This window comes from Hemiscyllium ocellatum, chromosome 36 (genome assembly GCF_020745735.1).
Source record: "Hemiscyllium ocellatum isolate sHemOce1 chromosome 36, sHemOce1.pat.X.cur, whole genome shotgun sequence".
NCBI lineage: Eukaryota > Metazoa > Chordata > Chondrichthyes > Orectolobiformes > Hemiscylliidae > Hemiscyllium > Hemiscyllium ocellatum.
This window is the reverse complement of record NC_083436.1, coordinates 42,176,768-42,199,543: the sequence shown is the minus strand read 5'-3', so window position 1 is coordinate 42,199,543 and position 22,776 is coordinate 42,176,768. Positions and strand designations below refer to the sequence as shown.

The window sequence follows — 22,776 nt, the reverse complement described above, 5'->3', positions numbered from 1 at the left end:
AAGCCTCTGAAATGGGTGACATTTACAATTCTTACTTTATGTTTTTTGTTTGGTTAAGATGTGATTGTGTCGAGGTTCTTGGAGGGATTTCCACCTTAAGGTGTAATGCTTTTTCCCACCGTGTTTAACTAAGATGGCATTATCACGTCCCCTCCCTGTGACCTCCGCCATGTCCAATTCCAGCCCCATCTTACCACATACTGTTCCCAGAACAAATCACCACTCAGTGATATCCTCAACACCATAGCACCAGGAGAGAGGAACAGTGACCAGCAGAGGGGAAACCATACCAGGAGAAAGGAACAGTGACTAGCAGAGGGGGAAACAATACCAGGAGAGGAAAACAGTGACCAGCAGAGGAGGTTACATCACCAGGAGAGGGAAACAGTGACCAGCAGAGGAGGTTACATCACCAGGAGAGGGATCAGTGACCAGTAGAGGAGGATACACCACCAACAGAGGGAAACAGTGACCAGCAGAGGAGGTTACATCACCAGGAGAGGGAACAGTGACCAGCAGAGGAGATTATAACACCAAGAGAGTGAAACAGTGGCCAGCAGAGGAGATTATAACACCAAGACAGTGAAACAGTGACCAGCAGAGGAGATTATAACACCAAGAGAGTGCAACAGTGGCCAGCAGAGGAAATTATAAAACCAAGAGAGTGGAACAGTGACCAGCAGAGGAGGTTACATCACCAGGAGAGGGAAACAGTGACCAGCAGAGGAGATTATAACACCAAGAGAGTGGAACAGTGACCGGCAGAGGAGGTTACATCGCCAGGAGAGAGGAACAGTGACCAGCAGAGGAGGTTACAGCACCAGGAGAGGGAAACAGTGACCAGGAGAGAGGAACAATGACCAGCAGAGGAGGTTACATCACCAGGAGAGGGAAACAATGATCAGTAGAGAAGGATACAACACCAACAGAGGGAAACAGTGACCAGCAGAGGAGGTTATAACACCAAGAGAGTGGAACAGTGACCAGCAGAGGAGGTTACATCACCAGGAGATGGATCAGTGACCAGTAGAGGAGGATACAACACCAACAGAGGGAAACAGTGACCAGCAGAGGAGATTATAGCACCAAGACAGTGAAACAGTGACCAGCAGAGGAGGTTACATCACCAGGAGAGGGAACAGTGACCAGCAGAGGAGATTATAACACCAAGAGAGAGGAACAGTGGCCAGCAGAGGAGATTATAACACCAAGACAGTGAAACAGTGACCAGCAGAGGAGATTATAACACCAAGAGAGAGGAACAGTGACCAGCAGAGGAAATTATAAAACTGAGAGTGGAACAGTGACCAGCAGAGGAGGTTACATCACCAGGAGAGGGAAACAGTGACCAGCAGAGGAGATTATAACACCAAGAGAGTGGAACAGTGACCGGCAGAGGAGGTTACATCGCCAGGAGAGGGAACAGTGACCAGCAGAGGAGGTTACAGCACCAGGAGAGGGAAACAGTGACCAGCAGAGGGGGAAACAGTGACCAGGAGAGAGGAACAATGACCAGCAGAGGAGGTTACATCACCAGGAGAGAGGAACAGTGACCAGCAGAGGAGATTATAACACCCAAGACAGTGAAACAGTGACCAGCAGAGGAGGTTACATCACCAGGAGAGGGAAACAATGATCAGTAGAGAAGGATACAACACCAACAGAGGGAAACAGTGACCAGCAGAGGAGGTTATAACTCCAAGAGAGTGGAACAGTGACCAGCAGAGGAGGTTACATCACCAGGAGATGGATCAGTGACCAGTAGAGGAGGATACAACACCAACAGAGGGAAACAGTGACCAGCAGAGGAGATTATAGCACCAAGACAGTGAAACAGTGACCAGCAGAGGAGATTATAACACCAAGAGAGTGCAACAGTGACCGGCAGAGGAGGTTACAGCACCAAGAGAGTGCAACAGTGACCAGCAGAGGAGGTTACAGCACCAGGAGAGGGAAACAGTGACCAGCAGAGGAGGTTACAGCACCAGGAGAGATGAACAGTGGGAGCAATCTATTCCATCTTGCTCTAATGATGCTCCGCATTGTTGATTCCAGTGACCTGACACCCAAGCGAGTGAGTCTGCACTGACTATACCAGCTGTACCATCGCTGTTGTTAGCAGCTCTGTCACTTAGTCCTGATGTTACAAATCCAACCCGTGTTTGTGTCTCTCTGCACATTTTGTGTGGCATTGGTAAATAGTGCAAGTCCCACTATCTAAGTGCAAATTGTTCGCAGGTTGATAGAAGGGCACATAATGAGCCAAACTGCACTATATTTGCCTTTTTTACCACAATGGAAGTGTTGTCCAAGTTACTTACAGTGACACTGTGACATGTACTGGCTTTCCACTAAGTGCTGGGAAAGTCAGAAGTCACACGACACCAAGGTATTGTCCAACAAGTTTATTTGAAAGCAGCGCTCCAAAAGCTTGTGATTTCAAATAAATCTGTTGGACAATAACCTGGTGTCGTGTGACATCTGACTTTATGCACCCCAGTGCACCACTGGCACCTTAACATCATTAGTTCAGGGAAGAAGTATGAATATCATTGCTGCTATTCTGTGCCCCCTGTTTGAGATTCATCTGTACCTTTTTCTTTGTACTATTTAAGACTAAAATGTTCATTTTCATCACCCAAAACTTACCCTCACTCTGAAATCTCTTAGACTTTCTTTCCTTTACTCCTTCCTCGAATTCTGACTGAAAAAAACAATTGTTTTTCTTGTTGTCGTTGAGAATCTGCAGATTTTAGCAGCATTCCCAGGGTAATCACAAAAAAAACCTTGTGGATCAGCCAGTTCTTTTCCCATGTCTGTTTCTTTGGCCTAGAGTCATGTGCAATGCAGGGAGTCCCTATAGAAATGGAAGCAGAGCCCTGATGCGAGTGATCTCCTACACAAGGAGGAATTTGCCTTGGGAAAAATGGCATCAGGGTGGGCTGGGGCCTCCTAATAATAGATTTGGTAATAATCTAAATGCAGACTGCTGTGCGTGTGAGCAACTCCAGGGAGCTGAGTGAATGTTGTGCAACAAATCCTCAGTATGGAGCGATTGTCTTGTGAGAAAAAGCTAAACAGGTTGGGGCTCTACTGACTGGCGTTGAGAAGAGTGAGAGGTGACCTCATTGATACGTATCAGTTTCTGAAGGGGCTGGACAGGGTCAATGCTGAGAGGGTGGTCCCCCTCATGGGAACATCTAGGGCCAGAGGGCACAGTCTCAGAATGAAGGGGTGAAAATGTGTTGCTGGAAAAGCGCAGCAGGCCAGGCAGCATCCAAGGAGCAGGAGATTCGACGTTTCGGGCATAAGCCCTTCTTCCCGAAATGTCGATTCTCCTGCTCCTGGGATGCTGCCTGGCCTGCTGCGCTTTTCCAGCAACACATTTTCAGCTCTGATCTCCAGCATCTGCAGACCTCACTTTCTCCTCAGAATGAAGGGGCACCAATTTAAGACTGAGATGAGGAGGAAATTCTTCTCTCAGAGTCATTGAGATAGAGACATGCCCTTTGCCCTAAATTGGTCCACGCTGACCAAAATATCCATCCATACTCACCCCATTTTCCTGCACTAGGCCCACGTCCTTCTAATCCTTTCCTATCCATGTATTTGTCCAAATGCTTTTAAAATGTTGTTAATGTACCCGCTTCAACCACTTCCACTGGCAGCTCATGCCACCCTTTGGGTAAAAAAGTTGCTCCTCAGGTTCCCTTTTGTTCTTTCCCCTCTAACCTTAAACAGGTGCCCTCTAGTCCTCGATTTCCCAGCCTTTGGAAAAAGACTGACTACATTCACCCTATCCAGGCCTCTTATGATCTTATACACTTCTATAAGGCCCCTCCTCAGTCTCCTGTGTTCTAAAACCTCCTAGCTTGTCCAACCTGACCAGTTCCACCATAGAACACACCAGATGGCCTCCTTCTTTAGAGACCGCAACTTCCCTTACCACATGGTTAAAGATGTCCTCCAATGCATCTCGTCCACATCCCGCACCTCCACCCTCAGACCCCACCCCTCCAACCGTAACAAGGACAGAATGCCCCTGATGCTCAACTTCCACCCTACAAACCTTTGCATAAACTAAATCATCTGCTGACATTTCCGCCACCTCCAAAAAGACCCCACCACCAGGGATATACTTCCCTCCCCACCCCTTTCCGCCTTCCGCAAAGACCGTTCCCTCCGTGACTACCTGGTCAGGTCCACGCCCCCCCCCTACCACCCACCCTCCCATCCTGGCACTTTCCCCTGCCATCGCAGGAACTGTAAAACCTGTGCCCACACCTCCTCCCTCACCTCCATCCAAGGCCTTAAAGGAGCCTTCCACATCCATCAAAGTTTTACCTGCACATCCACCAATATCATTTATTGTATCCGTTGCTCCCGATTCGGTCTCCTCTACATTGGAGAGACTGGGCGCCTCCTAGCAGAGCGCTTTAGGGAACATCTCCAAGATACCCGCACCAATCAACCACACCACCCTGTAGCCCAACATTTCAACTCCCCCTCCCACTCTGCCGAGGACATGGAGGTCCTGGGCCTCCTTCACCGCCGCTCCCTCACCACCAGACGTCTGGAGGAGAGAGATTCTTGGTCAGTCGGGGAAACAATAGTTACTGGGAAAAGGCAGGGAACGTAGAAGTGAGGAATGTCAGTTCAACAATGATCCTATTGAATGGTGGAGCAGCCTTGAGGATCTGAATGGCCTAGTCCTATTCCTATTTCTTAAGGCCTTAAGGTTTAAATTGTCACACACTGAATGACCCAGGCACAGCTTCATTTCTGAATGCAGTCCTATATTAGAGGTTCAATAGGACCTACTTTGTCCTGGAAAAGGGAAGATTGAGGTGTGAGCTGATGGAAGCCATTGAAAGGTGGAAGCCATACACCACCAGATCATAGTTCAACAGGTTTATTTGAAATCACAAGCTTTTGGAGCGCCACTCCTTAGACAGGTGCTGTTTGACACAACAGAGAATTACTAACACGTCATCAAGGAATCTCCCAAGCCAGAGACCGCACACCTGCGATGGGTCATTTATAAATATCATGGAGAATTCAGGAGAAGCTTCTCCACCCACCGTGCCATCAAATATTGAACTCACTTTCACAGGAAGAAGCTGAGAGCAATGGTGTGGATTCATTGAGCAGAAACAAGATAAACACGAGGAGAAAGGAACCTTAGAAAAGAAGAGATTGCTACTTCACCACCACCTCCCTGCCCACTCCCAGTCTGCCATGCAAGAAGATCATTGTTTACCTTTCATGTCAACTCCAATTTTCCACCCTTTTCTCATTCCCAATTTCCTTGGTGATTCCATCAATCCCAATCTTCTGTATACTCACTGCTCGAGAAAGGAACAAATCCAGTGAGATCCAGATGAAGTGCAGGAGCAGGCACAATGAGCCAAACTCCGTTATTTCAAAAGATGGTTTTACAGGAACCAAGTTAAAAATCACACAACACCAGGTTATAGTCCAACAGGTTTATTTGGAAGCACTAGCTTTGGGAGCGCTGCTCCTTCATCAGGTGGTGGTGGAGTATAAGATCGTAAGATTTATTTTGCTATACATTCTGTGTCTTACGATCTTATAACCTGGTGTTGTGTGATTTTTAATTTTGTACACCCCAGTGGACTATAACCTGGTGTTGTGTGATTTTTAATTTTGTACACCCCAGTCCAACACCGACATCGCCAAATCTTTACGGGAACCATTTATTACAAAACTAGCTTATGGCAGCAACTAGGTCATTTGGCCTTGAATAATGTTTTCAAATTTATTTGCTGCTTCATATTTTAAATGTAAACATTGAATTTAACAGAAATCCTGATTGTTCAGGGCTCTTACACTGTTGAACGAAACAGAGTGATTTGGAGATTTATTTTGAGACAACTTGGATTGCAACTTTCTAAAATGGCATTGCAAGAAACATGATTGTCAGCAGTCTCAACAGCACTGTAACGAAATCATCTGAATTGACATTCATTCATATCCTGAACCCAGAAGCTTCATGATTCTGATACATGACCCCTATGGGGAAAATGTCATTGCTGGTCAGATTTTATTCATTAAATGCTATTGTTTTAATATTACTTCTCAGGACCTGGTGCATACAAACCCATTCTCAAGTCTGCACCCACGATGGCATTAATGATTTCAAATCAACCGCGATTTAAAGACCCGACTATTCGCACTCCTGGTCCTGCAGACTATGAGGTAAGCCACACGTTTGTTGCAGCCACTGCTTTAACCACAAACAAGATGCGTCCCTTACAAAGATGGATTCTGGTGAGATGTTTGACTACCCAATGATTAAAGCTTTACAATGATATTAGGGGAACATATGGAAGAGAAATAGACCAGTCAGCCCTTCTAATCTGTTCCGCCATTCATTTCGATCATGAGCTATCTGTGTCTCATGTCCAACAACTGGTCTCATTCTGTAACCTTTCATCTTCTATCTCAGATTTAGTGGACCGCATGGTGGCTCAGTGGTTAGCACTGCTGCCTCACAGCACTAAGAACCCCGGTTCTATTCCAGCCTTGGGTGATTGTCTGTGTGGAGTTTGCACCTTCTCCCCATGTCTGCTTGGGTTTCCTCCGGTTTCCTCCTACTGTCCACAAATGTGCATGTTAGGTGAACTGGCCATGGGAAATGCAGGGTGGGATGTTCTTCAGAGGATCAGTGTGGACTCAGTGGGCTGAATGGTCTGCTTCCACACTGCAGGGATTCTATGATGATGTTTAAATTGACTCTGTCAGTGTGAAGTTCAAATGGAGATCGTGGACTGATGGCTCTACTCCCACTCTTGACGGTTGTCATTGTGCTGGGGTCTAAGATATCTGCCTGAATCAGGTTACACTGAGTTACCAATCTGTCACAATTGCCTGGTCATTTGCAAACATTGAAGATAAATCTCTGTGGTACCTCTGTTGTATATTTTATAACTTGGAGCTGTGCAGAGATGATACTGTTTGGAAGATTTGACTGACAAAGAAAGGCTGGACAGACTAGGACATTTTTCACTGGAGCGTAGGAAGTTGAGACGCAACCTGATACAAGTTTATAAAATAATGAGAGGTATAGATAGAATTAATAGTTTTCCCTAGGATAGGGGATTTCAAGACCAGGGCCACACTTTTAAGGTGAGGGGAGTGAGATTTCAAAAAAAAGAGGGGCAAATCTTTTTCACAGAGCGCGGTTGGCCTGTGGAATGAACTTCCTGAGGAAGGTGGATGTGAGTACATCAATGTTTAAAAGACATTTGGATGGTTCATGAATAGGAAAAGTTTAGAAAGACCTGGGCCAGGAGTAGGCAAGTGAGACTAATTTAGTTTGGGATTATGGTCAGCATGGACTGGTTGGACCGAAGGGTCTGTTTCCGTGCTGTATGATTCTGAGACTCTATGACAAGGCTTTAAAATGTCTGCTCAATGCTTTGAGTTTCAGCTTCCAGAACTTTCTGCAGTTTGGTTTCTTTTTCTCTGAGTCCACACCCAGCACAAAGCACTCAAACATGGTGAGTTTCAATCATAAACAGTCTCACATAATCAAATACAGAACAAATGAACACAAAACTATGAACAAAGCCATGAAACAAAATTACGAGGAAGATTTCATCTTTGAAATAACTCCAAAGAGACCAGTATCTGGTAACCAAGTCCCCTTTATTTACACAGGGAGAGCCCTTCACACTGACCCTGCTCCCTCAGAGCTAACTCCCGGAGTGAACAGAACGCCTGATGTTCCTGTTTATATCTGTCAGCCAGGGCTCCCTGATTGGATCAGATTAACAGCCCCAGTCAGGGAAATATTATTATATGGGGTCCACCTGGCTGACCTTATAACAATCATTACAGCCTTCCATAAAGATTTCATATTTTTCAGTTAAGAATGTATTACAGATGGGGAAGGGCTATTTGATTTATAGTCAAGAGTCATCAATCAGATAACACTTTCTTTCTAATTAGTGGGGTTAGAGCAGGATGGTGTCCAGATGCTAATGACATCAAGAGATTTTGGGAATGTGCAGACACTAAGATTCAACCATAATCTAGAATAGCAGAGTCGGCTTGAGGGGCTGAGTGGCCTACTCCTGCTCCTATGTTACTCTGTTCCTAGCATTTTCACCTCCAATCCCAATCCATGAACATCTCCCTTTATGTTCAATGACATTACCGTCTGTAAATTGCTCACAGTTAAAGTCTTCGGGGTTACCATTGACCAGAAATTGAACTGGACCAACCTTATAAATACTGCAGGTCAGAGGCCTGGAATTGTGTGATGAATAACTACTCATGATTCTCTAAGACTTCTCTCCAAGCTGAGAGAAGAGTCTTTTGAAGTTGTGACTTGGCATAATGGTGAACCCTTTGCAAACTGGGGTATCTTCATAGAATCCCCACAGTGTGGGAAGCAGGCCATTGAGTCCATCAAATTTACACTGACCCTCAAAAGAGCATCCCACCCATACCCAACCAATTCCTGTAACCCCACATTTCCCATACCTAACCTGCACATATTTAGCATGGCCAATCCACCCACACCTGCACATCTTTGGACTGTGGGAGGAAACCGGAGCAACCGGAGGAAACCTACGCAGACAATGTGTGCAAACTCCACACAGACAGTGGCCTGAGGGTCCCTGACGCTGTGAGGCAGCAGTGTTAATGATTGAGCCACCTCATATGTGGAAGCCAATATCTTACAGAGAGTGGAATATCAAATATCCTGTGTTGCTTGCTATGCAATGTTTAATAAATGGTGCTTTTAGTTCATTTGTTGCAATAAGAGCCTTAAAATTTGAAATCTTGTTATCATTTCCTTTAAGCTGGTCATTGGGAAACAATAAAAGGAAGAAATGTGCAAGTCAGTAGCAGAGAGAGTATTACCATCCAGCTCGGTGTTGACTTGTTAAACTATTTCTGTCTTTTCTGCACACATGGAGTATTTTTGAAACATGATATGTAGACTCAGCAACTCTGTCAATATTGAACATCCACATTTTTCCCAAAGTGAATGTTCAGTTTGCTGACCAATTAGAAAGTCGGTGCCTGATCATCATCTGGGTCAGAGTGATAGATATCTCCTTTCCATTGTGGTACAGATATATGAGGAGATGCCGATGATATGTATATAGAATTCCATACAATCTACAACAAAAGAAGCCATTTGGCCCAACTTTCAATGCTCCCATCTTGACATCTCATTCTATCTACACAGTGATTATTTATTTATATCTTATACATTTACCTAGTTTCCCTGTAATTTAATCTATACTTTTTACCTCAACTATTCCTTCTGGTAGCAAGTTCTCCTTCTCACTAGTCAGGTTTTGATTGATTGGGTTCAGGTAGATTTGAGTTTTGTATTTCCAAAGCCACTTTTGTACCACATCTGTCTGTAAGGCTATTGTACAACAGACTCTATTTATTTTAATTGCCGAAAATATTTCAGCGAGGCTGATTTCTACTCTGGGGATTGACCATGTAGGTTTGATTTATAGACTATTGAAACCTTCTGGCAGGTACCAATAAACAAGAATAATTTAGGACTGTAAACAATTAGTTGACTGAGAGAAAACAGCAATTATATATATGCCCAGTCAGAGTTAAAAAGAAAAAAAAGTCGATAATTGGCTTTATTTACATGTTACCATTTTAACAAATTGATTCTGTGAAAGATTCTCTTTGCTCTAAAATTTCCAATTCTGCAATTTTCATAATTTGCATTTTAACCACGTTAAAATCTGGGTAACACTCTTGCTCTGAGTTAAAAGGTAGTGGCTCAAGATCAGCTTGGAGACTCAGCTGCAAAACCTCAACAGAGACTCCTTTGCAGTACTGAGCAAACGATGTGCTGATGGGAGTGTTGTCTTTCGGTGGGAGATTAAACTGAGACACTGTCTGGGCTCCTGAATGGACATGGTGGTACCCATGACCCAGTATTGCAAGAGAGTGCTCCCTGGTGTTATGGTCAATATTTATCCCTCAATTAATATAACTTAATAAATACAGATTATCTGGTCATTATTACATCACTTTGTGCACAATTTGCTGCATTATCTACATCACAAAATGCACAAGGCTTCAAAAATATATCATTAGCTTAAAATGTTTTGAGTCATCCAGAGGTGGTGAAAGTTGAAATATAAATGGAAGTCTTTCATTGATGCTGAATGTAAATTTGCATTCCCAAATTTAGTTAATTCCTGGTCAGACAGTACAAAGACCATTCCTGAGCTACATGGCAAACAGTTCATCAGTCTTTCCAGTGTCTGTCAGACACAGTCAGGTGTTGCCAGTGTAAAGGAAGGAGTGATGGCAAATAGTCAGGCACCTTCACTGTGTTTGAACGTAATGCATTTAGAGTTTTAAAGAACTCCTGACTTCGACAAAGCAATGAATTCATTGGGAACCATTCACAGTGGGAGCAGCCTCATCACCTCTAATGCCAGCTCAATTTGAAAACCTAAAACCCAATTTCAACTTTCATTCCTGAATTTATAAATGCTCAGCTTACATGGTTTACGCAAAAGTTTGATTTCAATTGAAACACCATGTGTTTAGATGGCATGGGAACTGCTTCATAATGCAAAATCAACTTTAGTATCATATTTTATGATACTGGACAAGTCAGAAGCCAGAACCTGACTTGATAGACCATCAGTTTCATTTTTACATTTGGTTACCATGGTGTTTCATGACGTCATATGGAGCTGCAATGTTCTCTTATAAAAGAATATGAGTTAATGATACAAAACACAAAAGCAATCATTTGTATATTTATACACTGTACAATATATAGTTAATGGTAGAGCCCTGGGTAGTGTTGTACAGAATATAGTTAATGGTAGTTTCCTGGGTAATGTTGTACGGTATATAGTTAATGGTAGGGCCCTGGTTAGTGTTTCCAGTACATAGTTAATGGTAGGATTCTGGGTCGTGTTGTTGAACAGAAAGACCTCAGGGTTCAGGGTATATGGTTTTTGAAATTTGTATCACAGGTAGACAGGGTGGTTAAGAAAGATTTAACATGCTTGCCTTCATTGCTCAGACCATTAATATAGGAGTTGGAATGTCATGTTGAGATTATGTAGGATATTGATAAGATCTCTTCTGGAGTACTGTCTATTGTTCTGGTTGCCTTGTTCTAGGAAGGATATTATTAAATTGGAAAGGGATCAGAAATGCTTTACCGGTATGTTGCTGGTCGTGGAGGATTTGAGCTATAAGGAGAGGCTGGATACGCTGGGACTTCTTTCACTGGACTGTAGGAGGTTGAAGGATGATCTTATAGAGGTTTATAAAGTCATGAGGGGCGTGGATAAGGTGAATAGCAAGTGTCTTTTCCTTAGGGTGGGGGAGTTCAAAACTAGGGCGCATAATTTTAAGTTGATAGGAGCAAGATTTAAAAGGAACCTGAGGGGCAACTTTTTCACCCAGAACGTGGTTTTTATATGGAATGAGCTGCCAGAGGAAGTGATAGATGCAGGTACATTTATAGCATTTAAAAGACTTTTGGACGATGCATGAGCAGGAAAGATTTGCGGGAATGTGGGCCAAACACAGGCAAGTGGGGCTAGTTGAGTTTGGGAAACTCAGATGACATGGATTAGTTGAACCAAAGCGTCTATTTCCTGTGCTGGATGACTTTATGACTCTACATGAGAGTTTAGATGATTTTAACAATAAACAACAAGTAAGACATTCCACCTGTTTGTCAGTAATATCCTCTCACTCGATCCCAGAGAAATATCAGACCTAGCTCCACTCTTTACTAAACTGACTCTGTTTAGTTTATCTTCTGGGACTCCTGAGAGTTTTATAGTTTCACCAGTTCTGTAGATCCTTCCAGTTCTGACAATTTCAAAGCTTCTCTACAAACTCTCACGTTTACAAACTTTGCAAAACTAAAACCGTTCTGCTCAGAGGGAATCGTTTTTCTGAACTGGACTCCCGATTCTTTAGATTTGAAGTCAACCCTAAGCTAGTGATGAAACAACATCCAAAACAACTGCAGATGCTGTAAATCAGAAACAAAACACAACTTGCTGGAAAGGCTCAGCAGCTCTGGCAGCATCTGTGGAGAGAAATCAGAGTTAACGTTTCAGGTCTGGTTGACCCCTTTCTGAGGAAGGAATGAATGAGTACCCTACTTTCTGCTGTTCCCTGAGCTGTCCCCATATTGATTGAGGGTGCGAGGAGAGGAAAGCCAAAACCAGCTTTACAGTTCGGGCTAAAATATGAGAAGGAGTTGGGGGACAGTGCAGTACTCCCTCAGCACTGAGCCTCCATCAGTACAGCACTCCCTCAGTACTGACCCTCCGAATGTGCAGCACTCCCTCAGCACTGACCCACCAATAGTGCGGCACTCACTCAGTACTGACCTGCCAACAGTGCGGCATTCCCTCAGCACTGACCCACCGACAATGCGGCACTCCCTCAGCACTGACCCTCCGACAGTGTGGCACTCCCTCAGCACTGACCCTCCGACAGTGTGGCACTCCCTCAGCACTGACCCTCCGTCAGGGTGGCACTCCCTCAGTATTGCCCCTCCGTCAGTGCTGCACTCCCTCAGCACTGACCGTCTGACAGTGTGGCACTCCCTCAGTGTTGCCCCTCTGTCAGTGTGGCTCTCCCTCAGCACTGATCCTCCAACAGTGTGGCACTCCCTCAGCACTATCCTTCCGTCAGTGTGGCAATTCCTCAGTCTGCATTGAGGTGTCAACCTCAATATATTTGCTCAAGTCTGGAATGAGACTTGATTCACAGCCTTCTTGATAGCTGGACACACAGACCTGGCCTCTTGACTGCTTTCAGTTTTTCTAACTGAGAAAATAAAATGATCCTGTCAATCACTTGAATTCAGTAGTTCTCCTTCTCAATGGATCTAATTGCTGGTTCACAGTGGAATGATAGTAGAATTCCAATTTTATTTAAGTAGTGCCTTTAACATGGAGAAACTTCACAAGGCACTTCATCAAATCAATGATTTGGAGATGCCGCTGTTGGATTGGGATGAACAAAGTTAAAAATCACACAACACCAGTTTATAGTCCCCAGGTTATAGTGTATTTGTGAGTGTATGAGGGTGTTGTGTGTGTGTCTGTGTATAGGTCTGTCTGTGTGTATGGTGCAATGGGGTCACCTGCAGTGTGACATGAACCCAAGGTCCCAGTTGAAGCCATCCCCATGGAGTGCCACACTGATGGAGGGCCAGTGCTGAGGGAGAGCCACACTGTCAGAGGGTTAGTGCTGAGGGAGTGCCACACTGTCGGAGAATCAGTGCTGAGGGAGTGCTGCACTGACTTCGGGACAGGCAGCAATGAAAAGTGGCCGAGCAGAACTGATAGCCAAGTTCTGTAACCATGGGGGCACACAGACACTTTTTCTCTCTCTCTCTTTCTCACACGCACATACACACACGCACACACACATGCGCATACACACACGCACACACATGCGCACACACACACGCGTCCCTACTGACACACACACTGTCCTACAGACCCATACACTCTTGCAGACCCTCTCTCATATGCTCACACATACATTCCCGCACTCCCACACTCACACACACACCGTCTCATAGACTTATACACTTTTACACTCACACTCACACACATACACACAGTCTCTCACAGACACTCATAACCTATGCCGTACCTCCCCCCACCACACACACCCACCCACATGCACGCATATACATGTAAGTTTGAAGGGTGAATTAGTACTTACAGAATTACATTTTACTTGGCTCAAAACTGGATGAATCCATGTAAAATTCTGTAAATCCATTTTTTTAGATTAGAATCAGTCAGACTGTTGTGGCACAGACAGCCTCACACTGGGCACCTCACACCTTCAATGCATTATCTGGGCCGACATGACTCCAATTGTTAAAGTTCACTTGAGAATGTAACTTTTAAAAAAAGTTTTGCGATTTACATATGAAAGAACTGAAACCAACATGGTCATTCTAAAAGATGGGAGACTTAACAAACAATCTGGGTCTTTTTCAATATATAACTTCAGTTACATCACACTGCTATTAATTCTGTCTTACGATCATATTCTCCACAACCACCTGATGAAGGAGCAGGGCTCTGAAAGCTAGTGCTGCCAAATAAACCTATTGGACTAGAACCTGGTGTCGTGTGATTTTTAACTACATAAAATAAAAGTAAACACAGTTGAGGCAGAGGAGGGTACTGCAGGTGGTGGAGATTAGAGTCAAGACTAGAGTGGTGCTGGAAAAGTACAGCAGGTCAGGCAGCATCTGAGGAGCAGAAAATCAATCTTCCCGCTCCTCGTATACACAGTTGAGACAGATCTCCAGAAATGTATCAGAAAGGGACAGAGACAGCCTGGTGGAGAAGTTTAGGGACTGAGGCAGCCAATAATACTTGAGACTCATGCCATTTTGTATGGTGTGGTGTGGGAGAGGAAATGATGGCAAAGGACAGACACTGCATTTGGCTGTAGACAAAGTGTGCTACAGATGAAGTTGAGTCCCTATGTTATACCTCCTGCTGCCCCCCACCCCCCCTCCCCACCCCCAGACAGCAGGATCCCAAGCAAATCCCAAGCTGACAGTGAAGACAAAAATGTCAGTCTACAATGCCTGTGTCATCAGCACACTGCTGTATGTCAGTGAAATGTGGACTACATTTGCCAGACAGGAGAGAAGACTGAACAGCTTCCACTTGAGGAGTATCCGCTGAATCCTGGGAATATCCTGGCAAGATGGAGTGTCCAAAGCAGTGGTCCTATCTCATGCTGGCCTTCCCAGCATGCACTTTCTGCTCAGGACCACATAGAGGATATCCTCTGTGGAGAAGCTGTATCTGGGAAGGGTCCCACTGGGCGCCCCCAGCTGCACTACAAAAACGTCTGCATCTTGAACATGAAGGCGCTTGATATTGTCATAGAGCCCTGGGAGCGGCTTGTAGCTGACTGCATGAGATGGAGAAGTACCCTGAACCAATACCTCAACAGAAGGGGGAACAAGCTGTTGAGCGCTGCAGCAGACAAGCGAGCATGCAGGGAGGAGTGCAGCTGCTCTAACAGATCAATATGTGACCAGGTCTGTCACTCCAGCATTGGTCACTTCAGTCACAAGCAACATTGCCTCAGGGAAGCAGAAAGCTAGAACAACGAGGATGCAACCCATGGTCAGCCATGACTGAAAGGGGCCTCACCAGATCTTATACCTACATTTATGAAAATAAGTTCAAAATTGTCCATTTATCTCGGAATTTGAAATTTAAAGCTTTATGTTCGTTGGGGAAGTGAGCAGTCTGCCAAGTCCTCATTGTGACACGGAGCGCAGCCTGGCACAGAGGGGCTCATTGAGGAAGACGGATATCAAATGTGGAAGGAGTAAGGAAACATTTTGAAAAGTGATTGTTCAGTTACTGAGTAACATTGGGACAATAACCAGAGAGGAAGCCATCATTGTGCTCAACCATCATGCACTCTAATTACAGATATTTCTTTCCACCACCCAGATTCCGCAAATCATGTAAATAAAGCACAGTCTTTCAGCTCTTCACAGCAGGTAGCAAGAGAAATATGTGCCTCTACCCACACTGACAGGCTGCAGTCAAGGTGCCTTTCAGAAAGGAAGGACTGACAGACAGTTAACATTGCCTGTGTTAGAATGTTACAGTCTGGGCATGCCCAATGCTGAGCTGTCAAGAGATAGAGTGCCCTTGTGGGAGGGGGTGGTGTTGGAAACACAGTTGCACCTTGCCTACATTCCAGTAAGATGAATGTGCACATTGTCGCCCTCTCCTGTGCTTCTCCCCCGAGTCATTAGGATGACAATGCAGTAATTGATGGCTCGACGCGGGAGTCTGTTACTGAGTTTCCCCTCTTGCCTACCTTTTTATAGCTGGCTCTTGCTTGCTATTTAAACAGCGTGTGGTTATCCAGTGTGTCAGCGCATCTGTCTTCCCATCCAGATCCCCATCACCTCAGTAATGACGTGAAAATGACACTGCCTTCGCTGATGGATGTTGGCATCAAAAAAAAAGTTTGCTCTTGTGTTGAGGGGCCTGTGTGTGGGTTGAGGTGACAAGCTAATAGCAGACGTTATTCTCAGAGTTATGAGCACAACTTGTTTAACTCTTTGCAAAGTGAAAAAGTAATGCATTGTGGCTTGGGGGAGAAAGAGTTGTTTTAAACTCAACAATTTGCTGCATTAACTGGGTCATGGGTCATTTATTCTAAATACTTGGCACTTATCCCTGCGATGATTATGTGCAGCACTGTATATTATGCTCTGGCCTCTTTTTAATAGTGTGCCAATATGTTTTAATTCTCACAGGACAAAACTTGGAGAAGAAACAGATTTTCTTTTAAAAATTGGATTGAAACACAATTCTGCCTCTAATGACGTAGCATTTATACAGAAAGAGACCATTCAGCTCAGCTCATCTGCATTAGTGACTATACGTCACTTGAGACCCTCCTCAGCCTTCTTTATCCCTTCCTATCCAGCTCTTCCTCATGTGTTTATCCAGCATCCCAGAAGTGTATTTATTCATCTCAGCTCCATGTTGGAATGAGTTTCACATTCCCACCACTCTCTGGGTGAAGACATTTCTCCTGAATTCCTCATTGGATTTTCTAGAATTAGAATTAGCTTTATTGTCCCATGTACTTACATGAGGACAGTGAAAAGTTTCCACGTTGCCACCTATGCCACCATCTTAGGTACAAAGGTACAGATTCTTAAGTGCAAAGTTTTAGACAAAAAGAATCAGAAAAATAAAGAACTAAAACGTCCAGCATTACAGATCATCAGAATAAATTAGGAAAATAAAGATATAGTTAGGTCAGGATAATAGTCTTGCCAACTCAGTACATGCCAGCAACTAGCCTCTAGTCCGCACCAGGTCTCGCTGCTACAGGCATGTCGGGCTGTGAGACTGCCACACCAGGCCGAGAGAACACCACCCTGGGCCGAGAGACTGCCACACCGGGCTGAGAGACCAGGCCAAGAGACCACCATACCAAGCTGAGAGACCACCACGTCAGGCCAAGAGACCACCACACTGGGCTGAGAGACCACCACACTAGGCAGAAAGACTGCCACACAAGGCTGAAAGACCACCACACCAGGCCACTGAGAAAAATACATGTGACTATCTCATATTTAAAGTCCCTGATTTTGGGCTGAGCCCCATTGAAACATTTTTTTTTATCTCTGCTTCTCTATCAATTCTTTTCATCCTCTTACAGGCCTCTATCAGGCCACCCCTTCACCTCTTCCTTCCAAGGGATGTTTAGGTGAGATTTGAATAAGTTCAAAGTTCATTTCTCAGAGAGCCAGTAGATCTGTATTGGACTGAATGGCCTTCATGCCATAACATTCTATAGTACCACATTGTGCATTGTGAGCATGTGTACCATCTGGGGTGTAAAAATCCATTGATTTATGTTCCCAGTCATTGTGCTTGAAGGAGACTGTGTGAAGCCCAAGTATGACCTTTCATGTATTACACGTCCCACTGTTAAGCTAAAGTGCATTTATTGATTCTTTTAAAAACTCTCACATAAATTAGGTCTGCTAGCGATGACTGTTATGGCACTTTGCTGTAAGAATTATATAATACTGGCCTTCCCAAACTTTTCATGTCTGACATATTTTATTCAGCAATTGAGAAAAGTAGTTTGTAAAGTTATTTCTTTAACAGTAAACGCTTGTCCTTTCAATGTAAGGAAAGATGTGAAACAAGCAGCTGACTCATTCTTACCTGCTTTAAACTATCATATGAAAACAAAACGGTGCTCAATTGGGGCATTAAAAATCACTGTAAACAAATATTAATAAGTTTATTGCAGGGATTGAGGCTTCAATGTCGATTTGTGTCATTTTACACCACGGGAGGCTGATCTTTGCAATCTACCTGATTATAAACCCTGTGGGAAACCATGAACTGAAAGAACTGAATTTACTGAAACATCCCCAAACAAAAATTGCCAACAGGATTCCATTTTTTGACTTTTAGTTTAATACAAATCAGAGTCACCATAAATTGCACCTGAATTAATCAGCAAATTATGCTTCAAATGAAATGGTAAATTTCACTTTTGCTGGTTAATATGTTGAAGATAGTTCATAAGTGACCATCATCACTCCCCTGACACTCCCCACCCTATTGTACCAACACCTGTGATCTCACCCTCTGGTACCCAGGTCTGTCCACATTCCCATTCTATCATATCTAGCTCCCAGGTCGTGCTCAGTGGCAGCTTTATTCCATCTACTGTCTCGGGATATGATTAGTGCTCTCTCTCACTCACCTCACATCTCTCCTGATTGTATGCCCTTCCAGAGTTTCTTTTCAACTGACCAGCTAGCAATGATCTAATAAACTCCTTGCTCTTTCATATGCTGGAGCTATTTGTTCTACATTTCGGACTTAGTCCCTTTTCAGTTTGGTTGGATGTTGTTCCTCCAAGAAATTCTGTAAGTCAACCTTTCTTCTTATGCCAAACAGGAAAAAGATCTTTCTGGAATGAAAATAGATCTTTCATTGTAAGCTTGGCTTACACTGAAACCCTCCAGAAGTTTGGTAACTGCTGCAGCATTTTATTGTATCTGCTTGTTGATGATCTTCAGCCTCCACCTCTCCTTTCCATCTGTCCCTCTCCTTTCCATCTGTCCCTCTCCTGTCTGTCTGTCCATGGGAGAAAGATCTGCTACCCTGCCCACCTACGGCATGACCACAAAGGAAACACAGAAGCTGGCCTGTGAAACACATACAGAACACGCCCACAATGTCTTGGCCAACTGTCTGTCCCTCTCCTTAGTGTCTGCACCTCTCCTTCGTGTCTCTCAACCATATGGTTTCTGGTTTACATAAGAACACAAGAACAAGGAACAGGAGTAGGCGGCTATCTGGCCCAAAGAGCCAACCCAACATTCAACAAGATCATGACTGAACTTTTGTGGCCTCAGCTCCACTTGCCATAACCCTGAATTACTTTCCTGTTCAAAACTCTATATAACTTTGTCTTAGAAACTTTCAATGAGGAAGCCTCAACTGCTTCCCTGGGCAGGGAATTCCACAGATTCATAACCCTTTGGGTGAAGATGTTCTTCCTCAACTCAGTCTGAAATCTGCTCCTCCTTTGTTTTGAAGCTCTGCCCCTACTTCTAGTTTCACCTGCCAATGGAAACAACCTCCCTGCTTCTATCTTATCTATTCCCTTCAAATTTTATATGTTTCTATAAGATTCTCCCCTCATTCTTCTAAATCTCAATGAGTATAATCCCAGTCCACTCAGTTTGTCCCAATAAGCCCCAACCCTCTCAACTCTGGAATCAACCTAGTGAACCTGCTCTGCACTCCCTCCAGTGCCAGGACATTCTTTCTCAAGGAAGGAGATCAAAACTGCAGGCAGTACTCCAGGTGTGCCCTCATCAACACCTGAGACAGCTGCAACATAACCTTCCTGTTTTTAAACTCAATCCCTTTAGCAATAAGGACAATATTCCACCTGCATTCCCATGGGAGACTGATTAGAAAGGTTATATCTCATGGAATAAAGGGATTTATTCCATTTGGATAAATCCAAAGTGTGTGTGAAGATTTGTAGCTCGGGTGCTTGTTGTAGTGGTTCTGTTCGCCGAGCTGGAAGTTTTTGTTGCAAACGTTTCGTCCCCTGGCTAGAAGACATCATCAGTGCTGTGGAGCCTCCTGCAAAGCGCTTCTTTGATGTTTCTTCCGGCATTTATAGTGGTCTGTCCTTGCCGCTTCCGGGTGTCAGTTTCAGCTGTCCGCTGTAGTGGTTGGTATATTGGGTCCAGGTCGATGTGTCTGTTGATGGAATTTGTGGATGAATGCCATGCCTCTAGGAATTCCCTGGCTGTTCTCTGTCTGGCTTGCCCTATGATAGTAGCGTTTTCCCAGTCGAATTCATGTTGCTTGTTGTCTGAGTGTGTGGCTACTAGGGATAGCTGGTCGTGTCGTTTCGTGGCTAGTTGGTGTTCATGTATGCGGATTGTTAGCTGTCTTCCTGTTTGTCCTATATAGTGTTTTGTGCAGTCCTCGCATGGTATTTTATAAACTACATTAGTTTTGCTCATGTTGGGTATTGGCTCCTTTGTTCTAGTAAGTTGTTGTCTGAGCGTGGCTGTTGGTTTGTGTGCCGTTATGAGTCCTAGGGGTCGCAGTAGTCTGGATAAATCCATTTGGATACAGAACTGGCTCAAAGGTAGAAGACAGAGGGTGGTGGTGGAGGGTTGTTTTTCAGACTGGAGGCCTGTGACCAGTGGAGTGCCACAAGGATCGGTGCTGGGTCCTCTACTTTTTGTGATTTACATAAATGATTTGGATGCGAGCATAAGAGGTACAGTTAGTAAGTTTGCAGATGACACCAATATTGGAGGTATAGTGGACAGCGAAGAAGGTTACCTCAGATTACAACAGGATCTTGACCAGATGGGCCAATGGGCTGAGAAGTGGCAGATGGCATTTAATTCAGATAAATGTGAGGTGCTGCATTTTGGGAAAGCAAATCTTAGCAGGACTTATACACTTAATGGTAAGGTCCTAGGGAGTGTTGCTGAACAAAGAGACCTTGGAGTGCAGGTTCATAGCTCTTTGAAAGTGGAGTCGCAGGTAGATAGAATAGTGAAGAAGGTGTTTGGTATGCTTTCCTTTATTGGTCAGAGTATTGAGTACAGGGGTTGGGAGGACATGTTGTTGCTGTACGGGACATTGGTTAGGCCACTGTTGGAATATTGCATGTAATTCTACTCTCCTTCCTATCGGAAAGATGTTGTGAAACTTGAAAGGGTTCAGAAAGAATTTACAAGGATGTTGTCAGGGTTGGAGGATTTGAGCTACAGGGAGAGGCTGAACAGGCTGGGGCGTCGGAGGCTGAGGGGTGATTTTATAGATGTTTATAAAATTATGAGGGGCATGGATAGGATAAATAGACAAAGTCTTTTCCTTGGGGTGGGGGAGCCCAGAACTAGAGGACATAGGTTTAGGATGAGAGGGGAAAGATATAAAAGAGACCTAAGGGGCAACTTTTTCACGCAGAGGGTGGAACGTGTATGGAATGAGCTGACAGAGGATGTGGTGGAGACTGGTACAATTGCAACATTTAAGAGGCGTTTGGATGGGTATATGAATAGGAAGGGTTTGCAAGGATATGGGCTGGGTGCTGGCAGGTGGGACTAGATTGGGTTGGGATATCTAGTCGGCATGGACGGGTTGGACTGAAGCGTCTGTTTCCATGCTGTACATCTCTATGACTCTATGACTGTAATTACCTGTTGTACCTGCAGAACAACCTTCTGTGATTCATGCACAAGGACACCCAGGTCCCTCTGCACAGCAGCATGCTGCAACCTTTTCACCATTAAAATAAGAATCCATTTTGCTGCTATTCCTACTAAATGGATGACCTCACATTTACCAACATTGTACCCCATCTGTCACACCTTTGCCTTCTCACTTATATCCCTCTACAGACTTCCAGTGTCTTCTGCATACTTTACTCTCAACTCATCTTAATGTCATCTGTAAACTTTGACACACTACACTTGGTCCCCAGGTCTAAATCATCTATGTAAATTTTAAACAGTTGCAGTCCCAATACTGGTCCCTGAGGCACACCACTAGCCACTGATCACCAATCAGAAAAAAAACACTCATTTTTCCCCACTCTTTGCTTCCTGTTAGTTAACCAATCCTCTATCCATGCTAATACATTACCTGTAATGCCAAGAACCTTTAGCTTATGCAGCAGCTTTTTTTTTAATGACACCTTGTCGACTGTCTTCTGGAAATCCAGACAAATCACTTCCCCTGGTTCCCGTTATGCACCGTGCTCCTAATATCCTCAAAGAGTTCCAGTAAATTAGATGAACATGACCTGCCTTTCATGAACCCATGCTGTGCCTACCCAGTGGGACAATTTCTATCTCGATGTCTTGCTCTTTCTTCCTTAATGATAGATTCAAGCATTTTCCCCACTACAGAAGATAAGCTCATTTAAACTCTGTCCCAAATACAAAGAGGTAAAAAATGAGGTCTGCAGATGCTGGAGATCACAGCTGCAAATGTGTTGCTGGTTAAAGCACAGCAGGCCAGGCAGCATCTCAGGAATAGGGAATTCGACGTTTCGAGCATAAGCCCTTCATCAGGAATGAGAGAGAGTAGCCAAGCAGGCTAAGATAAAAGGTAGGGAGGAGGGACTTGGGGGAGGGGCAATGGAGGTGGGATAGGTGGAAGGAGGTCAAGGTGAGGGTGATAGGCCGGAGTGGGGTGGGGGCGGAGAGGTCAGTAAGGAGATTGCAGGTTAGGAGGGCGGTGCTGAGTTGAGGGAACCAACTGAGACAAGGTGGGGGGAGGGGAAATGAGGAAGCTGGAGAAATCTAATTCATACCTTGTGGTTGGAGGGTTCCCAGGCGGAAGATGAGGCGCTCCTCCTCCAGCCGTCGTGTTGTTATGTTCTGCCGGTGGAGGAGTCCAAGGACCTGCATGTCCTCGGTGGAGTGGGAGGGAGAGTTAAAGTGTTGAGCCATGGGGTGGTTGGGTTGGTTGGTGCAGGTGTCCCAGAGGTGTTCTCTGAAGCGTTCCGCAAGTAAGCGGCCTGTCTCCCCAATATAGAGGAGGCCACATCGGGTGCAGCGGATGCAATAGATGATGTGTGTGGAGGTACAGGTGAACTTGTGGCGGATATGGAAGGATCCCTTGGGGCCTTGGAGTGAAGTGAGGGAGGAGGTGTGGGCGCAAGTTTTAC

General features: G+C 44.6%; 1 protein-coding gene across 1 annotated transcript in view; it reads left to right on the top strand.

Moving 5' to 3' along the window:
* Positions 1-15,157, top strand: part of stpg2 (sperm-tail PG-rich repeat containing 2) — a 239,847-nt gene extending 224,690 nt beyond the window's left edge. The window contains exons 11-12 of the mRNA XM_060851462.1: positions 6,104-6,219; positions 14,816-15,157. Of these exons, the coding sequence (XP_060707445.1) occupies positions 6,104-6,219; positions 14,816-15,157 (458 nt within the window). The remainder of the gene's footprint in view (positions 1-6,103; positions 6,220-14,815) is intronic.
* Positions 15,158-22,776: the final 7,619 nt, after the last annotated feature.